The sequence below is a fragment of the Gymnoscopelus microlampas genome (assembly GCF_963454915.1).
Source record: "Gymnoscopelus microlampas genome assembly, chromosome: 5".
In the NCBI taxonomy this organism is placed as follows: Eukaryota; Metazoa; Chordata; class Actinopteri; order Myctophiformes; family Myctophidae; genus Gymnoscopelus; species Gymnoscopelus microlampas.
The window spans coordinates 23248452-23268587 of NC_139942.1; the positions used below are offsets into that span (position 1 = coordinate 23248452).

Genomic DNA, 20136 nt, shown 5'->3' on the forward strand with positions numbered 1-20136 from the left:
TTGGTATCATACTGTCATGAATAGTCCATAATTGTGCAGTCTTTAATGCCCCCTAGTGTTGACCCAGTATGCTTAACCTTGGCACAATTTTTTTTCACATAGCATATTAACAAAATAATAGTTAGTCAACTCTGCAATTTGAATTCACTGCTGGATACATGGCTCTCCCTTATCTAGGTCACATTGTATTCCCACAAGAGCAAGATATTGAATATATGTAGCTTACTGTTACGGAAGTTGCTATTATGAATCAAGTGTTCAACAAGTGGGTCATAAAACCAAGACTAATAATGTGAATACATTTCGTATGTATTAGGTATTATTAACAATCTTATAACCAGAGGAGGAAAGCAAGTGCATTTGCTCAAGTACTGTACTTGAGTAAAATGTTTAGGTATTTTTTTACAATACCAGAGTATTTCCAATTTTCAATACTTTTACTTATACTCCACTATATCTCAGAGGCAAATATAGCTTTACTCCAGTACAATTATTTGGAACGTGTAATTTTGCGACGCATAGTTAGTTTGTAGATTGGCTATTTTCAAATTATAAAGTGTATGGGTGGTTAATGTATGTTTTGTAATAATAATCAAAACTTACAAAATAACTAGTAACTAGTAACTAGTAAAAGTATTGAAAATTGGAAACCAATATACCAGTGAAGAAAAAAAAAAAAAAAACTCAAAACTGTACTTGAGTAAATGTACTTAGTTACATTACGCCAATGATGAGTACTTTGACTTTTTATAATTTAAGTATATTTTGATGGAATACTTGTGTACTTTTACTCGAGTTTGAACACAGGACTTTTACTTGTAAGAGTATTTCTACTTTGTGGTGGTATTGATACTTATATTCCACCACTGCTTATAGCATTGGTTAAACTGTGTAACTTGCACGTAATCTGGGGCAGCACTTCTGGGGAGGGGGAGGGGAGGCGGGAGGGTCCCTTTGTTTTTTTTTCTTCATGTTACCTGTCTGTTTTGTGTTTATGTCTGTTTGTTTTTGTTTAAAAAAAAAAAGGAAGCTAAATGTACAACTATAACCTGTGCTTCACAATAAAAATATTTGAAATAAACTGTGTAACTTGCTGGAAAAAAATAAAATTGGGTCAGTCCAAAATGTTTTATTTTGTAAAGGGGCAGTCGGAGGAGTTGAGAAACATGGTGCGCTACGAAATGATAATATATTCAAATGTACATGACATTCAAGGGTATTACAGTTATCACTCAAAACGTTTTCCACACAAAATAAGTGTTCATTCAAACATGTTTTTCCCCAAATGAAAATTGATAAAAAGTTTCTATAATATTTTCAAAATAAAAAATATGTATCAACACAATATAAACCTTCAGGATGTTGGAAAGAAAAAAAAATTACATGAGTTACATGCAGAATGCCGATGGATGTTGAATTCATTTCTGGTTTGACAAAAATATTTTGACCAAAAAAGAAAAAAAAAAAACATGGTGAACGATGAATGCATCTTTATTAATCTGAGAACAGGTGAATCATTTTGCCCTCATTATACTCATGAAGTCATATTAGGAGAGCCAGCATCGTTTTTAGTCCTTTTATTCACTATAGTGTAGGTCAATAGGAAATATAAGAAACTGCTATCGTCAATGACTCAGTGGTCTTGGCTAGCCTTTACAAACAGTGCATATGTGTTAAAGATGCCTCGTGGAAACGACAGATAAATCACGGCAACACTTATTTTACAATGGCCTCACTCTAGTATATGAAGCTGTGTTCATCTACCTGTGGAAGAGAATAGTAAATAATCCTCCTGTGCATACTTAAGATGCAAATGTATTGATCTTAGTGAAAACTTAAACAAATTAGCACTTGCACTGTTAGGACAGGGTGGTTCTCACTGAGTACTAACAGCATAATGATGCACTTAAAAACAGCTTTTCATCAGTTAACACAAACATCTTTATTTTGTCAGAATAAGACCACTGTGAAATCAAGTGTTACACCTAAATTACACTTGTCAGATGCGGAGGACTTAAAATGTTGAAACGACCTGTACAGTTAGTCAAATACATCGTGAATGAAGCTCCTCTGGAAGTGTGTCTCCCGAGAGGCACAGCCGTAGAGAGTGAAGTAAAAAGGTCCCAAAGTAGTAGAAACTGCAGTCTTGACATGTGCCATACATTTTTCTTTTTCTTTTTAAATGTAGAGGAAAAACACCCTTACACTCATCAATATGATGAGCAGACAAGTCCCAAACCAAAAGCTTTGAAAGTCTTTTATTTTTGCTATCGAAAAAAAAAAAAAAAAAAATTATAATACTCGAAAACAAAAATAAAACACAAAACGGAGGGGGAGGGGGAGAGGGACAGTAACGACTCCAGATATTACGCTGAATGCAGAGTAGATGAAACTGCACGAGTTGGGTGAGACACTCCGGCACAGGGAGGGAGGGAGGGGTTATTTCCTGGAGCTAGACTTCTAAATATCCAAAAAAGTACTGGTCTGGAGGACCCACATTGGTCAAGGGGGGTGTCCATTGAGATGCCTACAGTAAAATGCCCCAACAGCAGCATTTTAGCAGCAGGCCGTCGTACAGCGCTGACGCTATGTGCTTCCTGCGGCTCCTTGCTGGCTCTCTCCTCCCTCTGAATTTCCTGTAGGGAAGGAGGAGGCATGAGGTGCTTGGCAAAGTTGCTATAACATAGGTTTGTATAATTAATCAGGTCAAGTATGGAAATCTCAGGATTGACTAACGTACTTGCAAAAGAACATAAGGCTGAAGCATTAACTGTTGGATGGAGCACTGTTTCAGTCAGACTTTGAAAGTATTCAAAGCTCATCTAGAGTTCCTAGCCTATAAACCAAAATGCACAGCAGACAAAATAATTGTATTAAACTTGAGGAAAATTCTAAGGCTCTGTATCTCATCCCCATCTTCTCTGCATTTTATAACATTTAAGTGCATAGTATATAAATGTGTGGGAAAAGCCATGTGAACATGCATCACAAATTAATCTCTCCTTTAAATTACAGATGGGCGAGATTTCACAATATTATCTTCATATAAGATTAGATATCGTCTGGGATTTTTTAAATTGTGATATATCTTAAAACAGTCTGTTTGTGTTCTTAAAGGCTTTATTACAAGTGATACAAACTTCTGAATATTAAACTGGTATATTCTGGACTAGCCCAGATTATACCCTGGGGTATATAACAGGCTAGCCCACTTTAACCCCAGGTTATTTTGGCCGAGGATGTATTTTGGGCTGTTACAACCGTTTGATTCTTGCCATGCCTCACCGGTTTGATTCTTGCCAGGCCTTACCATTTTCTGCATGTCATTCCCGCGTGTTTTGGGAACGTTAGGGACCGGTTACCAAACCCCGCCCCCACCCCAGTGGAATAAGGAGATTTAAGACTGCAGGAGCAGCTCTGTTAACCCCCGCATCGCTGTGATAATGATATAGAATATAGATGATATATAGAATATAATATATTGAGATAATTATTATTCTGGAATTGGTCGCTTTCATTGCTGTTTCTTCAGGGATTTTGTGGAACAGCCTCCCATCCACTGTTAGGTTCGCCCCCTCCCTGGACACTTTCAAATCCCGACTCAAAACACATCTCTCCTCCCTAGCTTTTGATCCACCCTACATTTTTCTCCATCCAGCCTGCACCCCCTCCCCCATGCTCTTATCTTGTGGTCTGTCATTGTTTTAACTTTTGCTGTTTTTGCAATGATGTTTATTTTTAGTTCATTTTTATGCTGTTTTTTATCATGTTGTACAGCACTTTGGTCAACCTGGTTGTTTTTAAACGTGCTTTATAAATAAAATTGACTTGACTTGACTTCAGCAGAAAACCATCCGTTCCTTTTCTTTATTTCAATGGATTAAGTAACAGCCGTCTGACAGCCTGCAGATGGATGGATCATGGATGCGAAAATTAATAATTCTTATCACCAAATGCCTAGTCTCAGTAGTCTGTCATATATCTCACGTGAGTAGCAAGTACTGTACTCGACTATTCCGACAAATTTGAACGGTACACACCGCAAACTGTACAGGAAAATAGGACATGTGAGAACGCCTCTCCTACTTTTAACTCTATGCTCCTAGTGCACAAAATCTGTCTTTTATATTGTGTTTTTTTTAGTAACAGTGTCCTGTCACTAACTGCGTGGCATAACATACAGCAAGGCCCACCTATGTACCTTTCAAGCAGGCGTGATTCAGCCAGTGGAGACAGTCGGGGGCGTGGTTTGCCAACCGGTGCCGTACGTTCCCAAATCACGCGTCATTCCCCTACTCTCGCTCTGTGATTCCCGTCTCTCTACTGTACCTATCAAATAAAGGCGCACAAGGCCCCCAAAAAATAAAACAAGCCAGCCCTACGGTCAACTCAGAGCCTCAGCTGAACCTCTTGCAAAGCCAGCTGTACAAATCTAGCATGGCATCAACAAACAGAGCAAGCAGCAGTAAAAGCAGCCAAAATCTGATTTCAGAACATAACATAAACGTCTGATAATAATAGTCTCTTAATGAAGCGTTATGGGTTGCAACCAGAGTGGAAGATGAAGCAGCCAAATCCTCACAAATGTTCTTCTGCTCTACCAGGCATATTGGCAGGTAACCACCAAACATAATTTGGGAGATTCTGTTAAATTCTACGAATATCAGGTTGGCTGAAATGATTTGAATATAAATTAAATAAAAAGGTTTCACACACACATCCCCTCTCTCTCTCTCTCACACACACACACACACACACACACACACACACACACACACACACACACACACACACACACACACACACACACACACACACACACACACACACACACACACACACACACACACACACACACACACACACACACACACACACGACTGACCTGTAGCTGGATTAGAGGCTGAGGCAGTGTTGGCCACCTCGTCCTCATCACTGTCCTCCTCATTGGATTGGGGCACCTCTGCCTCGAGGATGGTTGCTGCCGGAGCCTCAGCCTCCTGCTCCGCCCGGCTCTTCAGGGCCAGAATACGGTGGTGCAGCGCAGCGGCCAGCTGCCCTGTGTCTTTAGAGCTGGCCTGAGGGAACAGTGATGGCGAGTAAGTGAAACGTGTAGACACACACACACAATTGATGTGTGTGCCTTCTTCAGTGTGCCATTATTCAGGGATAAATCAGGTTACACATGATCATTGTTAAAATGATATTGCAGTGTACAGATTTTTTTTCCATCACAATCACATTTCTTTTGTCCTGTACTGCCCTACATTTTTGCTTTTTCTACTGTATTTGTTTTACTATTAAGACATAAAACAACCTTTTGTGGCGCCGTGAGTTCTTTAGTCTGACCGTTAGCATATTTCATGTTTGTGACGCAAGGCATAGATTTCATAAGCACTCATGGCTATAGTGCTAGGTTGTGTTTAGGACAGAAGCATCTACAGTATATCTGGATGGGCATGAATACAATAAAAAAACAAAACATATTCTCTTTACAAAGACAAGGAAATTAGATTGACAACCCAAGGAAAATAAATAGTCAAAGATACAAGAGGTAGCCACTGCTAGCTAACTATCTTAAAAAGTAAGCAATAAGTATTTAGATTAATTTAAGCCTTTTCCCCCCATGACAACAGCTGGCCTGCGGACGCACGCAGCACATTTGGACTATTTAGCCTAACTCAAGGTGGCAATGCCGTCGGGTCATATTGATTAGAGAAATGATGTCCAGATGTGTCCTGCTCTGCAAAGACCTTGTGGAGTCTCTTATTGAGTTGCAGGGCTACGACAGCATACCGATATTAGGAAGACCTTGACACCCTGGTCCTCTCGCTCTGTGTCCATGGCAGTGATGCGTACACTCTTCTCGCTGGCTTTGTCCACCTGCATCTGGGCCCACAGCTTGGTGTTGAGGATCAACCGCAGGCTGCCCTGGGTCCTCATGACTGGAGAGGGAGAGACACAGATATCCATCAGGATACTGAACTACATTTTTGTCTTTACCAGCCTAAATGTGTTCAAATTTGCGTATAAGACACACCTTAGGCTTAGACTACAACTGATTAGGAATGTAACAATATTATCGTTATCGCAATACTGCAGTAACGCAAATGACGCAATATTATCGTGGGCCCGTGACGATATCTAGATAGGTTTTTTATCTGTATTTAATTTGTAAAAATCTGGACCAGCAGTGGAAGGAGCTATGACCGTCTTCACAGTGATCATGTTCCTGCAGATTCGCTGATCTTTACATCTCAAGCAGATACGGAAGCGGCACATGCAAATTACCGGATAGGGAAAACGGGCTCTAGACCGGATCACACTGGTCAATTTGGAACAAAAGCCATGCTTTCCACCGTGGAAATCCTTTTTTCCTAGTACCACATGCATGGTGGTACCGAGGTTACGGACAAAAGCAAAACACTGTCGGGCAACAATCACTGTGGGAAATATAACCCTCATGAGAAGCCTCTTGTAACATTGCCGCCCAGAGAAGGTTGTTGAATCACAAAAAACTGTTGAAAACACAGGCCAAATGACACTACAAGAAGTCATTTGGCGTGACAGAGTAAAAAAAAAAGGTACGAACAAAAAAGAAAGTGCCATTTATTTAATTCTGCTGTGTGTTTACCTAGACGGGACTGTAGCGTGCCGTTTGATTCTGTGGATGCCATGTCATTGAGCCTCAGTAGACCTCGACCCCTCTCTATCCACGACTGAGCCAGCTTCTCAAACACAAATAACTTGCACTGTATCTAAGGAAACAAAGAGGGCAAACAAACCAGATATCTCAAAGCTGCTTTCACTGCATACTTAACTCTGTGTCAAGGACCAACGAATCCCACACCTGTAATACATTGCTTTCCGATTCCTCGCCCGTTTTCACATCGACTTTCTCTAAGATGCACTTCTTGGCTGTGGCTTTGGTGTACGCTGCTGCAGACTCCTCCAAAGACTCTGTCACACTGTTCACTATGTACGAAAAAGAAAAAAGAATAATAGGAAATCAGCACTTGTCCAGAGGGAAGTTGTTCATTTAAGCCTTATCGGAGCAATAACATTTATCAGTGCACACTCTCCAACGGGTTCATCTTAAAAAAGAGTGTCAGGGGACAGGTCTCCAGTTCTATACTTCTGCAGTAATACAGGTACATTGTTTTGTAGCTCCAATTGAGCAGGTTGACATTTAAACCAGTACCCAAATTTGACATGTCAATGAGAAAACAGAAAAACATCTGGGAAACAGCATTTTTCAACTGTCATGACTTCATGACTTATTTGCACAGAGATTTGTGGTATTAGTTTGCATTTATGACTACATTGTCTGAGGCGGTTTACCCTTCTCTGGGGTGGCTTCCTGCGAGGAGGACTCTGATGCAATAGCAGACGACACGTCTTTATTTTCCTCACTTGATGACTCACCCTTGGGGGGACTCTGAAAGAACACAAGGCAACATACCGCATTAGGATCTCATGCAAAAACCTGTCGTTAGGGGGCTTGGCAGTGTGGTACAAGAAAACTGACAAAAACAACAGCAGAAGAAAAATAAAACACAACTACTCACCAGAACTCGTTCAGACATGTTCTGTCCAAAGACAAATTTCGCTCCGGTATCTGCATTGTTTGTGGGATTTTTTGAACTGCGAGGGCAGAGGTGAAAAACGAGTCAATACAAATCAACTGACGACACTATGCCAAACTAGACACTTCATATTGGTGTTGGTTGTTTTCTGTTTGTATTTGTTTTTTTAACTGGAAGGGCATGAATAACTTAAAGCTGCAATCCATAACCTTTGTAGTGGATATGTTATGGTATGTTAATACAATACTAGTTCATACTCGGGAATGTGCGCAGTCTAAAGGTCCTTACACACCGGCGAATATGCGAATATACGCAAAATTCGGACTCGTTCCGAATAATTAAAAGACGCTTTTTTCGCTCCGCGAAACTGGTGTGGAAGCTTGCATTGACTTTATAAGGTTTTAAAAAAACGTATTATTCGCATAAAAAAAAAACGCCCCGGTGTGTAAGGACCTTAAGTATTTGCAGACTTTTAGTTATGTATGGGCAAGGCACGTGTTCGATGTCTGCCTAGCTGCGACAGTTACAACACACACGGTGCAGGTCCACACGGCTAACAAACAGCTAACAAACACACACACACACACACACACACACACACACACACACTATGCTGTCAGAACGAAATTCAAAAATAATTTCAATGTGAAAAAAAATAACCTTCTAATTTTATTTTATCATGTTTTTATTTCTTGACCTACCTATGCGAAAACAAATGCTTTCGTAACATCACGCATGATCAACAATAAAGTTAGAGTGCATGCACTGCACACAGAAAGTTAATATGAACGTCGTCGCTGCCACGCCACCAAACCAGTCTGTGTTGTGCACGCTCGGCCGGCGTGCGCCTGTGTTTGAGTGTGTGCGTGTGTCTCGTCACGCTGAGACTGTGACAGATCACCACATTGGTTCAGCGCAGAGGCAGGCAAGACTCCTCCCTCCCTTTCCCCCCATAAACCTCACTTGAAAGGAAAGTTTAAGAATTTTTCATAATTATGACAACAGCAAAGGTTTTTATGTAACATTGTTTAATGTTTACTCTGTCCGTCACTACAACGTGGACTATCAGCGCTTGGGACAGTGGATGAGAGCCTGTTCTCGTTAGGAAACCTAGGCTACGGGCTGCGGTCGGAACAGTGGATGGATCTTGCTACGATAGTACAGTAACTAACATCCATCTAAAAGTAGCTACTACACACCCATGTAAGTGAGAAAGCAGGTAAAGCACAGCCGCTTACAAAGCAATGCAAACCTGCTTGCCATGTTGTGAAAATGATCAGCGCCAATGTGGACTGTGCTTGGAGGTTCCGTCACACAAAAGCTTAAAGCCAGTGAAAATGAAGTGGTATTTCCACTCACTAAACATCCAAATCACACTGATAAACCAGTGGAGTTTATTCAATGTACTGTTAAGAGAACGAACTGCAGGGCCAACGTCGATAGCCACAGGGTTACTCTTATCAAAGAAAAAACGAAAATGAACCTAAATAAAAGCCATAACCCTTAACTTATATAGTTGGTTTCACTATTTTGTTTGGCCTGTTATTATAGCATTTGTATGTGTGCATGTGGGTGTTTATTATTGTACAACTATAAATTATTATATAATTACATTACATATTATACAATATTCGAATATTAAAAATAATAAAGCATTGAAATTTGAATGGGACTATAGAGGAAAACTGACAGCACTAACACGCGGTGCAGGTCCACGCGTTAAGGGGTCCGCGGACCCGACACTCTGCTCTGTTGCATCAGTGAGTAAAAATCACACGCTAACGCTGTTAGCACCAAGAGCTAACAGAGTACATCCCACTGCCTGGGGGACCGTAACCGTGACAACAGACCCCATGGCCGTGCATGCATGCGCAGTAACGGCGAAAACCGCGGCCGTAGAGTTAGGAGTTTCAAAAAAAACTCTAATAAACAGCTTGAATTTTGGAAAAGTGAAAAATATCGTTCCTGAGTGTGTGCACATGATAATAATCGTATGCAGATCAATTGCTCAACCCACTGAGGAGAAAAATGTGTTCAGACAGACAGAGGTTTCCTTAATTAGAGTTGGATAACTAACAAAACTGCGGTGGTTGGAGGTGATCTCCTACTGCTCTTCTATAGACATTTAGATCCTGTGGTCAGGTAGGACCACTACTGGTTGACAAGAGGTGAAACTCGCCTCCACAAATGTGCTTTCCATTATACGTAGCTCAAAAGTTGAAAAAATAGGCGCTTGCAAAAGAGACCCAGGTTCAAATCTCGGGTAGGACATGAAGGTTACAGATTGCAGTTTTAATGAATATAATGGAATTGAACTCAAATCAAAACAGTTGAAAGGTAACAGTCCTCCAACCTGACACATTACCTGGGGGTGGAGATGTATTGTAAGAAGTAATTAGTGCCTTCTGACTGAGAATCTGGTGCTACACCGTCCTTCGACTTGTCTTCTGTACTGTTCTCTTCCAACTAGAGAGGAAAGACATGTTAGTGGAAGCCCATGACAGAGGCAGTGTGAACCTCCCCTTGACCATGGGAATAAACACAAAACTTAAAGGCATTGTAGGGAACATTAAGCCTAAATTTAAAAAATATGTATATATATTTTTTTTGCATTTTTTCCCCTCTATCAGCCACTATATAATGATGCTGGGGTGTTTTCCTGCATTGAAACACAGGCCTCTTTCTGAAAACCTTATTTTCCCTATTGTTGTTGTTGTTGTTATGTTTGTCCGGGACGTAAGGAAGTCTATGGAAGTCTATGGAGGCATCACCCCCTGGTGGCCGGGAAACGAACTGCACAAACAAACAATGCAGGGAAAATACGGTTTTCAGAAAGAGTACTGTGTTTCAATGCAGGAAAACACTCCAGCATCATTATATAGTGGCTGATAGAGGGGAAAAAATGCAAAAAATATATATATAAATATTTTTTAAATTTAGGCTTAATGTTCCCTACAATGCCTTTAATTACTAAATACATTTAACCCATTTAGACCGGGGATGCATCTGTGTCATTTTAAGATTTATTTGGGCTATTCAAAAATAGCAGATATACAAGCTCTTGAAAATGTGTGCAAATCTTTGAATACAAAAATAATATTTTGTGTTAGGGACCCCCCAGAAGCAAAGATTTGAGTTAAAAAATTTCGCTTTAAAAGAATATATATATATATATATATATATATATATATATATATATTAACAAATTTGCACACATTTAAAAAAAATAAAAATAAATAGCAGATCTACAAGCTCGTAGCGCGGCACTCGGTCCCACGCTATGAGCTTGTATATCTGCTATTTTTTAATAGCCAAAGTGTAAATTAATGCTTTTTTAGCTCAAATCTAAAAATGACACAGATGCGTTCCAGGTCTTAAAGGGTTAAAGAAAACGGGATGGACAAAGCCATTTGGGGAATGGAATACAAATCACAACAGGGAGAGAAAGGCAAAATGTGAGAAAACCTTTGCTCTGTCTTTGATATTCTGACCGAATACAAAACTGGACGCTACGTCAGACTCCTTTTCCCCTCCGCTCCCATCTTTGTTGCCACTTGCTCCATCTTCCTGTTTTTCATGTTTCTACGAGGAGACAGACGCACATCATGGTCACTTCATCATAGCCAAATGCGTCTTTTCCATCTCGGCGGCACTTTTATTTATTTAATCATCTTAATGTTGTTATTCTTCACTGTGTTTTTATTCCGCAGCGTTAAATGTATAAATAAACTGTTGCAGCTGAGAGCATAGAATTGAACAGTCTGTGTGCCTCACCAGTGATTTGGCCAAGCTGGCCAAGTGCTCCGTGTTGTTCAGAAAGAGGGACTGGGTCCCATGTGCTCCGTCTGATGACTTCTTCATTCCGTTGGTCCCACAGCTGGAGTCTATGGGAGTGGAGGGAGGGGAGTGAGAGTGAGAGCTGATTTTACATGATACTCTGTAGCGACTGCACACATTTTCTGTGGCATTTGAAATAAGATCTGGTTATTTGATCAATCTATTTTCTGATGGTTTGGTCTGCCGCCTTATAGATCGAAGTGTGCTCAGTTTTGCATGTTTTCTGAGTGTTGCTTTAATTGTAGACAAACAAATGTGTGGAAAAAGGTTTAAATGTAGTTGCTGTGCACATCCCTACTTGTTATCCCTATGCAGACAATATTAACTTACTAAAGACAGAGCGCCAGGCACATCACAGATAAAACAGGTGTTCATTTATGCCAATGGTCTTAACATGCTGTAGCTTCTAAAATAAGACAAGGTTTTTGCTTACTTGACTCTGCGTGGGTCTTGGACGGTGGTGGCTGCAGCACGGCCGGGCGGAGAACGCTGCGCTGTTGCTCCTTGGGCTTCTGACTCGGGACCCCTGAAACACAAAGTGTTAAGACGTTTGGTTCTGAAGGTGGCATATGCATTCGAGATTAACATTTGACAAAGACCATAGCAAGTCAGAGCACATAGACGCTTTCTTCAGAGGTACATTTTTGCTTGCCCGAGCTGAAACGAACACACATTTTGAATTAGACTGATTTGAAGATCTTGATGTACTTTAGGGTTGCATTGTACGGTATAGGCTTTTCTACTCACTCTGCTGGTTTAAAGGGGATTTTAATGATTATGGCTTAATATCAACAATTTCTAAAGGTGCCTCTGATTGACCAATCACATTCAACTCTGTGAGACTGCAGACAAAACTTTGTTTATCTTTCTAGTTTTTGGACACCCCCCTCGCAGTAATTGGTTGGTTGAGACTCGATTGCAGCCTGGGTTTCATTCATTTGGGTCATTCAATGCTTTGCCTGTATGGCAACCACATCGAGTCGTTGAGGCCATATCGTTCTATTACAATTCTATTACAACTATGACTGTGGCTCAAGATTAATACTTTTGAGGAAAAAGTTGTTGAACTAGTGCAAGACTGCACAATTATCCTCACATGATCAATCACGCAGATTTTGAAATGTGCTCAAATTCCTGGCAGGAACTTTCCTTTCATTGTGTACATTGCTAACGCTAACAAATTTGCTTGGCTAAAAACATGTCATCCCTATTAATATATGCAGTTCAGTCTGTTTTTACTTAGCTACTTTTCCATTAAGTGTAAGTGTGGGTATTTGTGGTGAGGTTTGTCATTATTGGGTTCTTTTATAGCATACTTTAGTGTTTGCCTGTGATTCTTAACAGTGAAACATTCAATGTCTTAGCGAGCCTTCAAAATGTACGCACATATTGTGTCTACCCTTAATGCAATATCAATATGAATTCAATATATTAATGTACATTTTAATTTCAAGACAACCCAATGTGGAGCCATTTTAAAGAACAAAGGTCAGACCAAAAGGTACTTTAAGGTACTTTGCTCAATCTGAGATCAGCTGTAAGCACATGGAGAAAAGAAATTAACCACTACACCTACAAATCATCCTAGCACACACTTCTGCAGAATCTGCTTATTAAACGGAGCATTTCAAATAATATATAACTTGATCACCCACCTGAACTCGGTGCCTGTCCATGTATGAGAGTTGGTGGTTTTAAACGGAAACCCACAGGCTTCTCCTCTGGTGAGATGACACGAAGAGACAAAGCAGAAATTTAAAAGAAGAAAAAACCTCTAAGACTAAAATAAAATAAGAATAAAAAGGGTTACCCTCCATTTGCATTTACATCTTTACAAACAAGCGATTCATCGCCAAGGCAATGCTGTTGAAAACCTAGAGATGTGTTTTGGTCTTAATTCTGTGCCATAGTGTGGTGGCCTCGAGGGCCTCCATCATGGACTCTCTCCCTACTTCAGTGGCTTTATTAGGTCCTACCCAAGCTTTATTATAGGTGCTAGCTATATGCGCTGTAAAACGCCTGCACCGTCCATTGCAATTGACCAGTATAGGAATACTCCTTTGGCGCCTGAATTTCCCCAGCGGGATCAATAAAGGTCTTACCTTATCATATTAAACGGTGCAAATCAGAGGGACTTCTCATTGCAGTTTTGACTATGATACAGTACACCAATTTATGTTATGGCTCCCAACTGAAAGATCTTTTTTTTTTAAAAACCCTATCAAGTTCAGGGATTTTATTGCCAGCGAGGGTCACTCATCCTAAAAATGCACACACGCATGACACTGCAAGCTGCTACAGGTTTAGTTTGGTAACAAAGATCATGTTTCTAACACAGCTTAAATTACCATTCCAACAGATGTAAGTGTGGCTAACACCTTTCTCCCTCTCCGTCTCAGTTCTCACATCCATCTCTCCCAACATTTTCCTGTATTTTCTTGGCTCTCTCTCTCTCTCTCTCAGTACAGGAACGACAGGAGGAAATGGTTGAGCTGAGCATCACGACTCCTCAGAAACGAGACGATGCCTCCGACCTGAGTATCAACTCAACTCGGGTTCCCTGAGACAACTATCCAACCATTCGCTGTACCTGATACACCTTCAACTTAATGACTCATCCCCTCATCGACCCGACTATTCAACTGCTCGTCCGGACCTCGACCCCCTGATTGATATCTTCATCCTTGACCCCGGTTTTACCACTTCGGCCCAATTCATCCCCTCGTCCTCGACACTTGATCATCCCTTCCTCAACGCTGTTTTCAGTAAATATAGTTATTAGTTAGTTGTGATCCTTGTTAGTTAAAAGTCCATTAAATAACATATGGTGTGGCATATGTAATCTTCACAAGACGTTCACCCTACACTGGTTCTCAAAAGGCACGACTGCTAACAGCAGAGGCTGGCTAAAGGAAGCAAAATGAGTGGCGGTCTGAGATGCCTCACCTGGCTCAGAGTCAGAGTTCCCAGTAGGAGACTGGCAGAAACTTGAGGGCATGAACACATTGTTCTTGGGAACTGCAAAAGAGAGGACAGGCGTGATGCTCTGCATACAAATCACTGTCTAGATTACAAACAGTAAAAAGGAAAATGGCTTGCTTGCTGCTTTGCCCTTACCAGAATGTGAGGGTGGGAACTGCTGTGTTAACGACGAGGTTCTCTCCCTTTTCATCGGTGGGCAGTAGCTTCCCTCGTCTTTGTCTGAATCTGGGGAGGGGCAAAAACACACACAGATGACCCCAGCAGATGATTCATACTGATGTTTGTAAAACATAACAGAAAAGGACACTTCATTTGGACATGAAATTTACCTTCTCCATCCTCAGCACTCGATCCCTCCGCCGACCGCTGTGACAGAAGGCAACATATGGCAGATTATTTATCACAAATAAAAGTGTAGATGGTGCTAATGAAATGTTTTTTCAAATAGGGAAGAGATTCAGCATACAACAAAATAAAGATTGGAACTGCTGCTAGATACAAGCAAAGGCAGAGAGCACTGTCCCATACTGAGAATGAATTTAGCTTAGTTTCTTCTGTGCAACATCAGGTCAACAGATTTGGACATTTCAATTTAAGGCTTGTTCACTGTATTCCACATAGAAAGCTTAACCTAGCTACCATGCCAAAAAATACTTTCAAATAAATTGTGGGCGACAAGTGAAGGGGTGCAATCACACAGTATAGATACACATCTGAAAAACACAGGAAGACTTACCTTCTGTAGTTTATCTTTTTGGAAAACAAACACAGGAGGGGCTATGGCAGGCTTGTCTGTTAAGAGAAGATGTAAGCTAGTTATACAGGTTAAAAAGAAAAGACAAAGAATTATACTGCAATCAAGTCTGACAAGTTCCACTTTATTTCTGGAACATAAATAGCCCAGGCTATACCCCAGTAACATCTTGGCCCAGTTTTCCCATCAAAAATAGTTAAAGGGTGACTGCTGAAGCATTTACAAGGACTATGTAGTTTAAGGCAACACTCACTAGCATAATTGTCTTGGATGTTGCTAAGAATTGTGCATATTCAGGAAATTCAGTCTGACAGCAGCATTATAGATGCCTCAGATAGATGCCATATTGGATCAAAATACACTGACCTCTAACCTTCTTATCATGTAAATGGTAATCTTTAACAATAGTTCTCAAAAATGTGTTATGATAGCATCAAAATCAACCATTTTAACACTTTAACAGAACTCCTATTTTCAGACGCTCTTTGAAAAAAAAGAATTCAGATGGGGATCTGTGGCCAAATGCACGTCAATTTGGGGGTCCTTGACATGAAAAGGTTTGAGAACCACTGCAATATTACACTGTTTCCGCAGCAGATCAAATACATTTGTGGGTTTACTGTGCCACTTTTCTTGTGCAGCTGGCTATAATTAGGAGCCTGTGACACCATACTGCTTAGATAGCATCATGAATGATATCAAAAAGATAAGTGCCAAACTGAATTCAATCCAAAAGGGGAATGGGAGAGAACCTGACATGTTACTATAGAGAAACAAATACTGAATAGAAAGGGGCACTCAGTGGACTAGGGCTGCCACATTTAATCAAACTCATCAACTTAATCAACTATAAAATAAAATACATTTAAATAGTTATTTTTTATTAAATGTGATGGTGAAAGTTACAGGAATGCATATGGTGTGGATATGAAATGTAAACTTAGCTTATCATATGAACAGTCATTGTTTAGTTATCACTGACTTCTCAATAATACACATTTTTCACCTCCTCGTCACTTCAGCTTTGTGTGCAAGGGGAGATGAATAAAATAATGTTGTACATGTCTTTAAATACAGTGGCATAAATAGACCATGAAGTCCAATAGGGCTAGTTTAGAGGTTCTCAAACTTTTTAATTTCAAGGATCATGTGTGTACAAATTATTGGATACACAAAACATTTTTTTTTTTTTAAATCTACACGATTAATCAAAAAGGTAATCAATAGAATAATTGATAAGAAAATATTTGATAGTTGCAGCCCTACACTGGAGCGCAAATCTCGGCAAGAAGGCACAACTCTACCTGCCTCTGTGTATCGCATGCAATGATAGTTATCATTATGCCTATGTATGAAAAGGCACAGGGCTGGGGGGGAAAGGCTAGCTCTGGTCCCGAGCGTTAGCAGGTTCTCTCCAGCGCTCAGCCACGCACGGTGCTATTCCCATAGACAGAAACCTCCACTACCGTGTGAGGTCTCCGACTGTTTTTTTTGGGGGGGGGGGGGGGGGGGGGCTTCTATGCCTTTATTGATAAGACAGGTTGACAGGAAATGGGGAGAGATGGGGAGTGACATGCAGCAAAGGCCGTCGAACCCGCAACACGCTGTCAGGCTAGAATACCAGCCTCGGCGCCCAGACGGTTACACCAACCATCCGGGCCACAGTTTTACAATGTTGAAAGACTATTCTCCTTGGTGGGAAACGGCTCAGAGCTCCACCTTTTGTATAAAATCCACTTTTTGGGCAGAAAATAAAACATGTCCGCCAGTCGGAAAATATTTTATTTACTCAACTGCGCCCTCTACAGATCTGGTCAATATAAATGATCAACATTTCATTTTTACTACAGTTGGAGACCTCGCATGTTAGGTGAAGTTCCTGTCTATGGCAATAGCAGCACCATGCCTGGTAGAGCGTTAGAAAGAACTTGCCAATGCTCTGGACAAGAGCTAGGCAATGGCCATGTATGACAAAGGATGCTGATTGTTAATACCTTTATATTTGTACAGGGTCAGACTAGGAACACACACCAGGGCGTGAATCTAAGCAGACACCATGTCTGTCCAATTTGACAAAAGTAATCCAGTAGTTAAAGCAGACAGCCAAAACACAGCAACCTGTTGATCAGTCCATCTATGCAAGTAGGTATACACTAGAAAACTGCAAAATGTGGTTGCCCCGACATATGCCGTGGTGGGTTGCAGCCGTTGGGACCCAGGGAAGCTGTGGTACAGTTCAACCGTTGGCATTTCTGGCAGCCCCCTATGTCAGAATGGAAAAGCACATTTGGATGTGCGCTCTAGAGGCCCCTTAACATGCGATTACATTTTGGGGGTGATTGGACATTACGTCCACGATATACAATACTTTTGTAAAACATCGGCCCCTTCAACTACATTTGGAAGCCAATTACAGCTAAACAGTAAGGAATCTCAAAAAGCTGTTGACACATGACTCTCGAGACCATACCCAATATGGTTAAGATCAGTCCCAAAAAAATAATGTTTCTGTTTCCCATCTGTGGCGCCCCTTATGGTATGGATCATAGTTCAATTGCTTTTGGACCTGCGTTTCTTAGAGAGCCTTCAAAAATGATTGAAATGTGGGGAAGATCGGACAATGCATGCATGCTTTTTGGCATCCTTTGTGATACAGGCCCCTCCCACAGATTTAGTACGCCATTTATGGCCAATCGGTATGGAATATAAAACATCTGTATGAGACATTTATATCACATGAGAGCTTGTGTAGCAATTTTGGACAAAATCTGTATGAGAAAAGGGGTGTTTACTGTTTAGACCACATTACAAAATGGCGAAAAATCAAGTTATGCGGAAATGAGCATATCTTTCAGAGGGAGTTGCAAGAACCAAGGATTTAAGGGAAAAGGGGGAAATTGTTCAGTCTATGATGACCTACAACAAAACAATCAATCCTTGGTTTACTGGCACCGTACACAAGAAATTTGACGCTGACCAGTGTAGTAGTTTATGAGATTAGCCTCGAACACACACAGTGGTGAAAACAATATCTCTGGCCTTAGGCCTGGCGGAGATATTTCTGCACAGGACAACTTCTAATCTATAAACATTTTGACATAAGTCAGCCAAGCAAAAAAGGAACCAATTCAGTCAGGGAATTAAATTATATAACCAGGTATATTTCCACATAATCACAATAGATTGCCCAGGAGGATGCCACCAGTGATCACTTTAAACAATATTCAATCCAGACCAGTACAAAAATAATTGATATGAACTGTAATGGGGATGACATTAGATAAATAGCTTCCAAAACACTAACTGTGCTACATAAATATGAGCACATGATTCAGGTCAGCACTGATACTTTGCATTAGAACTACTGTAAACACTAGAGGAGCAACTATTGGGATCATCATAATGACAGTAGTTGCATTAACACCAAATCTGTCATGCCATATAAAAGCAACGGTTTGTTGTCTGACAGAGATAAGCCTATTTCACGAGGCTAACCCCATGGCTACTGTAGCTACACCCATCAAGTGCCAGCTCTGATGGAACAAGAATGCACTGCATACACGTGAACCTGAAGATAAATTCAGTATTCACCAATACTGGCGCAAACCCTCAAGGCTGAGCCAGATTACTGAATTATAAACAGAAATGAATGGCAAAAAGGATGGAATATGGAATATGCGACCCATATTACACAATTATATGATGTATCCTCACTGCACGCATCATGCAGTCCTCCAGATGTGTGTACATGCTTTACAACCGTAACCCAAATAACCCGCGTGACGTTCGTTTACATGAACTAACGTTACAAACATGTTTGCCATCTGATCCGTTCCAGCACATAGCCACTACCCCCCATCGGTTGTCTCCTGGTAGCTTGGCTGGCTAAAGTTAGCTTGCTAATGCGCTTGCAAAGCTGGCCCATGAGTCATCTCGTATCTCAAATGACACGCAATGCAACAACCGAGCTCCACAGAGCACATAACTGGAAAGTTGCTCAACGAGCATTACGACACTAGTGCAACATAGAAATAAAAAGGAAATGCCATCTGATCGTTCTTCAGTAATTAGACTGAGTCGTTCCCCCTGCTTTGGTTTACATTATTCCATCTACCCGCCTGAAATGCAACTGCAGAAACCTCCCCTCAACTAACTAAGTTTTAAACATTCACTAACTGATGTGACCTCTGGGAGACAACATTAACCAGTCAAGCCTACCTACTAAGCACCAAATCCGTCACTATTCTATAAATAACCCGGTGAATGCATGGTGCCAGGAGTTACTTAGCCAGCTAGCGGCGTCCTAACGGCACGCAATTTCATTCCAGGTATTAGCCGAAGCCCTAATGTAAGCTAACGTTTGTGTTGCCTTTCAAACGCAACAGAGCCTCAGATAAAACAATAAGTCCAGGCCGGTTAATAACCACAAAGATGCGTAGCTGCCGTTTCATTCACTGCCAGTGATATTGTCGTACACGTTTCGTGTATAAACGCCGTAGCCTTTGTTTTGTTTTCTCACACCGCCACTACTCACCTTCGTTTGCCAAGTCCGCCATTTTACTTCTACGCTCACACCCACAACCCACCGCGCAAAGAACACAAGTAGCAAAGCACTCATCTTCACAGTACACTCCAAGTCTAAGCCATTCCCCTGTTTAAAAGTTTTTATTTAATTTTACATTTGGTTATTTTATTGCAATGTAATCTAGATGTATCTACACATTTTTGATTGCTGTATTTTTTGTTATTTTTTGTTATTTTTTTGCTAAACCTGTTCTTCTAAGGCCAGGATTCAGGAACGATGCCCGTTGGGGACGATGCCCATTGGCGTTGGGAAAGCATGCCCATGGCCCATGGGCATGCTCCCCCCCCCCCCCCCGTTATGCAATACCCATTGTACCCGTCATGCCGTCAAAGTAGCCACAAAGTGCAGTCCCATATATATTTTTGTATTTCTTAAAATGTTGTCTTTTAAAT

General features: G+C 40.9%; 1 protein-coding gene across 1 annotated transcript; it reads right to left on the reverse strand.

Annotated features, from left to right (window-relative positions):
* Positions 1-1114: 1114 nt before the first annotated feature.
* ranbp3b (RAN binding protein 3b) lies at positions 1115-19745 on the reverse strand. Its single transcript, XM_084057290.1, has 17 exons — positions 19694-19745; positions 15142-15197; positions 14735-14771; positions 14541-14630; positions 14370-14441; positions 13079-13144; positions 11857-11949; positions 11361-11470; positions 11052-11168; positions 9952-10052; positions 7569-7644; positions 7342-7438; positions 6851-6975; positions 6635-6758; positions 5797-5945; positions 4886-5078; positions 1115-2636 (listed from the first exon to the last, which is right to left on the reverse strand). Exons 1-17 carry the CDS (start codon positions 19713-19715, stop codon positions 2587-2589), a joined length of 1578 nt encoding a protein of 525 aa, XP_083913416.1. The 5' UTR covers positions 19716-19745; the 3' UTR covers positions 1115-2586.
* Positions 19746-20136: the final 391 nt, after the last annotated feature.